Source organism: Bidens hawaiensis, unplaced genomic scaffold (genome assembly GCF_021521415.1).
Source record: "Bidens hawaiensis isolate Kalapana, Puna unplaced genomic scaffold, B.hawaiensis_p1.1 tig00016852_1, whole genome shotgun sequence".
NCBI classification, from domain to species: Eukaryota; Viridiplantae; Streptophyta; class Magnoliopsida; order Asterales; family Asteraceae; genus Bidens; species Bidens hawaiensis.
Window position 1 is genome coordinate 103,916 of NW_027492556.1, and position 9,556 is coordinate 113,471.

The 9,556-nt window shown below is 34.2% G+C and overlaps 1 protein-coding gene across 1 annotated transcript; it reads right to left on the reverse strand.

Annotated features, from left to right (window-relative positions):
- Positions 1-2,716: 2,716 nt before the first annotated feature.
- On the reverse strand, positions 2,717-7,637 carry LOC143552361 (mitochondrial outer membrane protein porin 4). Its single transcript, XM_077042605.1, has 7 exons — positions 7,509-7,637; positions 5,975-6,068; positions 4,822-4,889; positions 4,608-4,718; positions 4,432-4,518; positions 4,142-4,350; positions 2,717-3,351 (listed from the first exon to the last, which is right to left on the reverse strand). Exons 2-7 carry the CDS (start codon positions 6,021-6,023, stop codon positions 3,045-3,047), a joined length of 831 nt encoding a protein of 276 aa, XP_076898720.1. The 5' UTR covers positions 6,024-6,068; positions 7,509-7,637; the 3' UTR covers positions 2,717-3,044.
- Between the last annotated feature and the right edge of the window lie 1,919 nt (positions 7,638-9,556).

The window sequence follows — 9,556 nt, forward strand, 5'->3', positions numbered from 1 at the left end:
TGAACATATCCTGAGTTGGGATAATCTAATAAGTTTCTTTTTTTAAAATAATAAAATAGTTTACTAGATACTTCTTGGGTTGTAATTGCTATCTTATTAGATTCAACCACTTTAGTCATTAAAGGAAAACGAGCTAACAAGTTGTGCCGATTGAAGGTATAACATACATATAGGTTATGATTGTTTTGATTCATTTTCTCTTGGCTTCTGCAGAATAACAGTGACATAGTTTTGTCATCAGCGGATCTTGTTAACTTGCAACCAGTAGTTCTAACTAGGGATGAGCTTTTTTCCCGAATATCGGTATCGTACAGCTACCATAACGACCGATCGTAAGGGGTACCGGTATCGGTTTTCATTTTTCTTAAATGAGGTATGTATTTGTATCGGTACTTAGCGGTAAAAATCGGTATTGATACCAAATTTATATAAGATATATCTAGAAAGATTTTCCTAATTAAAAATTTTAAAAAGTATCCCTGATTGTATTTCCTAATATGAATCTAAAAAACTATAATGTTCAATTTCTAATAAATATTTCAAATATCAATTCCGTTTTAACTTGTTTTTTTCTCTTCACCATTACATGAAATCTTCATCATCATCACCATTAGGGGATTGGGGGTGGTCCGTGTGGGCATCCATCACGCGTGATGCCATCACGAACACCGCCACCGGTGTTATATAACGAACTTGAAGGCTCGAGCCGTTCAAAGAAAAAAAATGGTGGATCGTGATTGTATACATGCCCACGAAGTGCTAATGAACGACTACTTTGTGGAGGAGCCTAAATACAATGACGAGACGTTTAGGGAACGGTTTCGTTTGACGAAATCTTTATTTTTAAAGATTGTAGCCGACGTCGAAGCAAGCGAAGAATGGTTTCAAGAATCTTACGACGCAAGGGGCAAACGAAGTTTTATGGCGCTTCAAAAATGCACATACGCTATTCGTCAATTAGCGACATGTAACCCACCCGACCAATTCGATGAATACTTACTAATGTCTTAGAGAACTTCACGTGAATGTCTGCAATTCTTTTGTAACGCGATTATTAAATTGTATGGCAAAGAGTTTCTACGAAAACCAACAAGACACGACATTACACGTCTTTACGTCACACATGAGGTTAGATGGCATTTTCCAGGGATGCTCGGTAGCGTCGATTGTACAAATATCGAATGGAGGAATTGTCCACGTGAGTTTCGAGGGGCGTATGTTAGGGGTGATATCAAACGACCGACCATCTCACTTGAAGCGGTTGTGTCAAATGATTTATGGATTTAGCATTCTTATTTTGGTGTTCCTGGCTCAAACGACATCATTGTTCTGTACACATCACCGTTGTTTCAGAGCGTAACAGATGGTACCGCACCTTTCTGTCCGTATTTTGTCAACGGAAGATATTACAGACGTGGCTACTATCTTGTTGATGGTATCTACCAGCAATGGTCTATTTTTGTGAAAGCCTTTTCATTTCCTGTCAAGGACAATGAAAAGGCGTTCAAGAAGTTGCAAGAATCGGCAAGAAAAGATGTCGAGAGAGCTTTCGGTGTCTTAAAGGGTAGATGGTGCAAACTTAGTCGACCGGTTCGTGCAATGAAAAAACCCACGATCTCTAGCTACGTATATGCATGCATCATATTACACAATATGTTAATAAAAGAAGATGGACGTGTAATTTCTTCAGATTGAGTGTTGGATCCTCATACTCAAGTTCTCGTTCCTGAGGATGTGTAATTAGACTTGCGAGATGAGAATATTCACCATCGGTTGAGATGGGATCTAATTGAAGTTATAGGTTATTTAGGTTTGGAATTTCCGAATTCAGACGAGGAATAGATTGTTTATTGTAACTTTTATTTTTTAATTATAATTTTTAAGTTTATGTTCTAGTAAAATAATGTTTTTATTTTTTAAGTTGTAAAATAAAATATCGGTTGCACAATAAAATAGTAAACGAGTAAAAAAAAGTTAAAGCGTAAATTACCGTAAGACCGGTACGGTACCGGTACCGAACTGATATATTCGGTACGGTATTCGGTATCTATTTTTCCTCAAATTCGGTAATGGTACTTTCGATATTGGTACCGGTACAATACCGACCTAGTTCTAGCCACGAATTTATTCGGTCCCAAGCGAAGCAAATTATTTCTTATCTCAGTTGATTTGCAGGGTTCTAAAGTCCTTGAACAGTATATAACTTCATTTTTTTGTATCTACATTGATCTACCTAATATTTAATAGTTTCTGAAGTTTACTTTGGATTTTAGCCATCATTTTCGGTGGCCGTATTTTGTATAAATGTAAGTATAGTTGAGATACATTAAGATGGAGATTTCAACGAAGGTAGTAGTTGAAGAACAAGTAAACTATAATCATCAATCATAAATGTCAACCCATTATTATGGAAAGAACGTGAACATATCAATTGTTAGTTTATGAGCTGACAAGAGGTTGACTTTGAATGCTAGTAGACCAATAATTAATACAAATTTTCAATATAAGATTATTATGCTGTGCATTTATACCAATTATAATTACATAAGATGCAGTTCAAATAAAATATGAGATTTTTGAAAGTGCCATTCAGGACCAGGTTATGGCCCATGCAAAATCTATATCCACAATCCTTTATTCTAATGAAGAATATAATCACTTTAATCAAGCACACATAAATTTCAGTCTCATATATGCTATTAGTTGTGATTATCAATCCGATATTACTCGTAAATGATAAGTTGTTCAAACTTAAGTTCTGATTCGGTTTGTTTTTATTTAACCAGATATTAAATGTCCGAAGACAAAATAGTTATACAAGTACATAAGACCAAATTAGCAAGAAAAACATGATCATGGATTATTAAACCAAAAAGTACGTTTCATGGGACAACTTATCGCCCACCACAATCTAGCATGTATTCCCAAATACATGAACATGAATATCCGTAACCAAAACTGGGTCAATTTCACCCAAATCAAATTCAACGTCAATCAATATACCCTTTAATAGATGTCCAAAATAAAAAGTCTTACCAATAATATCAAGGCATGAGAGCCAATGCAAGACCCCATTTAGGGGCCACTTCGGTTTTCTTAGTGTCATACTCCGCTGAGACGGTTATTAATGACTTTGGTCGCCATTCTCGTTGACACAACATTGCCACTTTCCCGTTATCTGAGAACCTGGTTTTGACCCTGTTGTAACGGTCAATGGCATGAGCACTTCCAATTGTGAAACTGTTTTGTTGTGTAGATAATCCGTGTGTCATCTCAGCAACAACCTGGGTGTTGTTTGAAGCATCCACTGAGTGTACATATGACGACTTCAATGTTTGACCTTTGTCCATCCTACCATTTTTCACATAATCATTATCATACCATTCACTGAGGATTTCTTCAACAAATTAGTTGATTTGGGAAAAATAATTAGCATATGGGTTCATTTGGGCCAGCTTAGAATATGCAACGCTTCATAACGATCTACTCAAATTTATACAATGAGTCAAAATGGGTTACTCTTAAGTCTTAACCAAACTTGCTAACTTAAAACAGGCCTAAATCACCATTTTGAACCGTTCACAACAGATAGGATTGTGCATGGGTTCTTTTTAGGCTCAAACCAAACCAAAACCAAAAATTCGTTATTTTCCTTTTTTAAAACTTTTTGGTTTTGGTTTTTTCGATTTTAGTTTGGCTTCGGTTTTTCGATTTTACATTTATGGCTTGAAATAATGGACTGAAAAAATTGGCCAATAACTAGAATTTGGGCCGAAATCTTTTTGTTAATTAATAGTTTTTTATTATTATAAATTTGTGTTAAAAGAATTTGGTAACATTGTTTTTTAAAAATATAATAAATAACTTAAATATTAAAATATAAAATGAAAATATATAAGTCAGGTTTAAATGTTTCGGTTATAGTTAGATGCAAAACCGAATAGAAAGTTTGGTTTTACGAAAACAAAAAACCAAACTGTCAATTTTATTTTAGATTTGGTTTTTCACTTCGCGGTCGATTTTTAGGTTTCATGCAGATAGCACACACCCCTACAACCGACCTGCCTGTTTTTCTAGGCTACCAAAGATCTTAATTATTCAAAAAAAAACAGCAATGAGGTCGTATAAAGTATATACATACAGTATAAGTGCAGCAGAGAGATCGGGCTTGTTGAAACTTATGCCAGCTGTGTATTTAGTGAAAGAAGCAGAAGCGGTATCAAAACCGACTTCACAGCCAAGATGTATATCCTTGTGGCCGACTGCTGCAGCAAGATTTAAAACAGGGGATGGATTCAAGCCAATACTGGAATCAATCGCAATTCGGGAATTAATGTACTGAACATCAAGCTGAGAACAAATAAACATCTCACGTTAGTATTTTTGTAAACATATATTACATTTTAGTATTTTAAAACCAAAATAACTGACCTTTCCAGACTTGTGATCAGGAACATCGAAGCTCAAAACTGCTTTTGTGGATGGCATTACATCATGAACAGTTACTTTTGTTGAAACCTGCAAAATGATGAAAATTTATCATTAAGAAATTTTTTAATCAAAAACCATATAAAGGAAAATTTGAAAGCAAACCATTTAGTTCTTACATTAGAATATGTATCAACTTTTACATCTACAACAGTCCTCCCGCTCTTGTACTGAGCACTTAAATCCCCAAGAAAGATTTGACCTTTAGTCAAACCGGTAGCTACCAGTCCCTGTAAGAATGTAAACAACGAAACATAATAAGTACAAAGGTGAAATATGTTTTCAGCATACGTATCAATACAAACAATCTTAAAGTAAAAGGTTTCTTATTACCATGGGAGTTGATCCAGGAACTGATAATACAAACTTGTAGTCATAGTTGTAATCTTTGGTCAACAAATCTGCAAGAAGCAAAGACACTAGTCAACTCTGTTTTCATAGAGAGCAGATAGCAACAGTGTAACCATCTTTGTATACATAAGCATAGGTACAAAGTCAAGACACTTTTGTGTACATATAAACAAAATCTACTTGAAGCAAAAAAGGTGAATCAGCTAAATTCACAGTCAAGACAGAAAGATTGGTAAATTTTGTCCCAATGTTAGTAATTAGAAGCATACACAGAATTTTTGTTATCAGCTTTCACGAATGTGCTTCCCTAATTGTACATTCATGGAGCATTCCCTCGCTGATAGCACGTAAATCAATTAGTTTACACAGGTTAATACTCAAACTGAATGCTCATCTGAATACAAAAGATTTTGTGTGCTAGTTTAGTACGCATGGAACAAAATGTTCAGATCATAATGAATTATGATATTTTTGTTGTCGGCCCATCATTGACATGGGGACATTAAACTATTTGCATCTCTATACATTGCAAACTTACCTCATGGAAAAGATTATGATATCATAATAGAAAATGAAAATGCAGGAAATTTCAGCTTTAGTTATTTTCTAAATAGGAAAATGAGGTTAGGGTATAAGCCTTGAAAGAAAACAAATTCATAAATCATAAATATAAAAAAATGTTTGAATGGCTGCACAATACATCCATACATATAATTGAATAAACAAGTCCCATTGATTATTGATGTGGAATAAGCAATACAGTAGGCAGGCATGAACAGGCTATGCAATTTACATACTGATGTATGTAATAAGCAATATCATAAACAAACAACGAACAGCAAACCTATTGGAGCACAACCAAAAGGGCTCATAGTGACTGGTGAGAATTAACTTTACAAAAAAGAAAAGACTGAGGCAGAGGAACAGAGAAGTGTAGTGACTGGTGAGAATTATCTTTACAAAAAAGAAAAGACAGAGGCAGAGGAACAGAGAAGTGCAGGTGCAAGCTTTATTAAAGTTAAAACAGTTAGACAATTAAAAAGGTCAATTTCATTGTGGAATCACAAATTTAACATCGTTAAGCTAGCATATAAGTTATAACATCACCAATAAGCAATATAAAGTAGAAGCTTGCCTTTTGCTCGTTTGCCGATATCTGAAAATGGTGCTGGACCGTTGGCCATTGTATGAAAGAATTCAGGTTACCACTTGCAGCTTCCAATCACAGTCTGACAGTCATGTTCGTATGTCAATGAAGCAGCACAAATATATATGATAGAATACAAAACAAAACATGTACAAATGAACTATCAATAAAACTATAATGGTAAAGCTTGGCATTGAGAAGTGAATGTTAACAAGTCACTTCAAGATAACCTACATTATCAGGTAAAAGCTACATAATCCTAATTCCATCAATGAAACAATATGCAAAAGTCAGGATAAAAAACGTGTAGAAAAAAGTAACATGTGACTTTAGAGATCCATTATGTATATGTTACATCTTAAAACTACATTACATAAACAAAATATATCTCACAATTTGTCAAAGTTTTAGACCTAGAATTTGAAGCCTAAAAAACCAATACTTAGAAGTTAGAACAATAAGGAGGAATTAAAAAAAATCAATAAAGCAGACTCTCAAGTCGCAACTTCATCTGATACAAACTGAACTTTAGTTAGGCCTTTTGAAACACACATTCCAGAAATAATAAGTGCCTTTGATGTTGACTTAAAACTGGGTTATAAACCAAAATGTCATTAAAAAAGCTAGAGTGGAAATTCTTAGAAACAAGGCAAAAACTTCTTTCATTATGCCTTGAAATGATAAAGGTGCGTTTGTTAGCCAAATAGAATTACCAAAAATTCAAGACAGCCTTGATAGGTTCTAACAGCAGTTAATGAATGCCTTCATCTGATCATCATGCATCCTAATTTCACAATAACATGATCTAAGATCCGGTTTTGAAAATGCATCAATTAATGCTTCTAAGTGTTGGATAGAAACTTTACCTTACTAGTGTTTTAATAAGCTCTATATAGTCCATACAAATAGCATGATTATACAAGTAATCTTTCACCTTCATAACTTGAAATGTGTGCATACCAGATAAAGAACGTAAAGAGATTAAAGGAGACAACAATTCATTGCTATTGCACACTACAGCAGACAATGTTTCCACATCTTTGAAGTCATGAACTAGAATTTCAAGAGAAAACAGTTGACCCTATATCCTAGAGCATACCTTGAATTTCACCAAATTTGGATTGCTTTAGGACAATGGTTATTCACATAGCTAGAGCTATATAACAGCATAATAACACTAGTTTACAATTCATTTTACGGCAGCCCCTTGCAAATTAGGTAAACAATGGGCATCATAATGTTCCGTGTTTGTGGTTTAAACTTTCATCTCAATAACCCTAACTGTTAAGTCTTACATCTTCAGATTGTATCAATTCTAATTAACTCAACACCATATCAAAATTAGGTCATCAATATCACCACAATCACGGTACTTGGTAAACTAACACAAATAATAAAAGAGTTACAGAATCAGATTACTTAAAATGTTCTATCTCACAAATAAAAGGAATACAGATATCTAATCGTCAATTAATTAGACCGGATTCAAAGCAATAAACATAATAATAAATGTAGTGCTTACATATGAAAGTGAATAGAAATGAAAGGCGCGGGCAGATGGATGTTGTTAGAGAGAAGAGAGATGAGATGCGTTGAAATTGAAACTAGGGTTTATTGTTTAGTGTGGATGTATTTAAATACTTATTATTATGCAAGTAGCGACTCTCTCTTTCTCGGGATTCTTTCACACTCACAGTGGTTGGTTGCGATCAGCGGCCCAGATCCAACACCGAACGTACTCGTCAACACAACGAGCTTTTGTTTTATTTTCTTTATTTCTAAGGCTAGTCCTTTGTGTCCCTCGAACCCACGTTTGATGACTTTGTCTCTATCATTTAACCCCAGCTAGTACATAGTTTTTTCTTTAAACAATAGAATTAACGGTCGATATGTTATTTGGTGACTAGCAAACATCACGTCTGCTTGGAGTGATATTCAGAATTTATATGAACGCATGAAATACAACATGGTTTTTCGCAATGCTTTGTAGCATTGATTGTATGCATTGGGAGTGGACAAACAGTCCCAATGCTTAGCACGATCAGTAAATGCGAGGTGATCATGACACCCGACTATATCTTTACAAGCAGTCATTTCACAAGATTTATGGATTTGGCATGTCTACTTTGGTGTTGCTGGTACAAATAATGATTTAACGGTCATCCATCAGTCAAGGTTTTTCAATAATATCTTAGAAGGTACGATGTCGAGGTCAAGTTTTCAAGTTTCGGGAATCGAATACAAGCACGGCTATTATAATAGTGACGAGATATATCCATCTTGGTCCATGTTTGTAAAATTCTTCACGCGAAGGACCCGACACGAGCATGGGCGCCAAAAAAATAAAGCGGCACATAGTTGCCAATCCAACACGAGCATGGGCGCCAAAAAGAAAATAGACGGATGATGTCTGCAATATGTATTTTGCATAACATGATTATTGAAGATGAGTGAAATGCGATTTGTGAGTACAACGAGGATGAAGATTGTCACACCCCAACCTAGGCGGAATATGACGAATGCGACTGATCACTCAGTAGTTCATAAGACACTATTAAATAAATGTCAATATCTAATTATTTTTTTTGGTATAAAATCGAATTACACTTAACAAAAATTCCATAACAAAATACATAACAAATACATAAATTAAACAATTATCTGTATTTTCATTGATAACCTAAAGCAAGAATTCTTTGAGCTTCAAACTTCAAACATTCAATAAAGTTACATGTAACATGCGTAAAAATATGGTTTTGTCAACATAATTGTTGAGTGAGCAAACTCAATATTTGATATATTATAATAATAAAAATTAAAATTCATATGTGGATGCGGTATCACAACAATTAAACTAACAATAGACTAAACAAATAATGTGTTTTTTGGCCATGACGCTAATTCGATCAAGGTTAGTCTCAATTTAGTCTTTGTTGTCACACCCCTACCTACGGCGAATGTCGGGGTGCAAACCGTTGATTCATAACTCACAAGGTACTATCATACAAATGTAAATATCACATTTTCTAGTCAATTATTTTAATTAACTAAAATTTCATCAAAGTACACAAGTTTAAAGCAAATTACAATACAAATCCAAAATAGCCAAATATCTCGAAAGGAATAAACCAAACACAAATAGTCTTGTTATTAATTTAATCTTAAGGCATCTCTAACTGTTTCTTCACCTTAACTTCAAACCTGCAAATGCGTACAAAATAATATATGTTTGTCAACACGTGGGTGAGTGAGAAAGTCACCAGTTTTGATATAATAATATATAAATAAAAGAGCAAAATGTATATTGTTAGTATAAATCAGTCAAACCATGAGCAAATAAAGGGTGTCAGTGGACTATGCCTCACGGACACGGGATATGGTTACTATGAAAGTCGTATGATTATACTATAATGTGATTACGTTGGACCTTTCTGAATACGATAAAAAACAACTAAACAAATAGCATTTAGTCATTCAATTGATCTAACACACAATACTCACAATTTTCTAGTGCATATATGAACATGTAAACACTAATAGGTACGCATTAGGAGCGTTATTCGGGTTTCG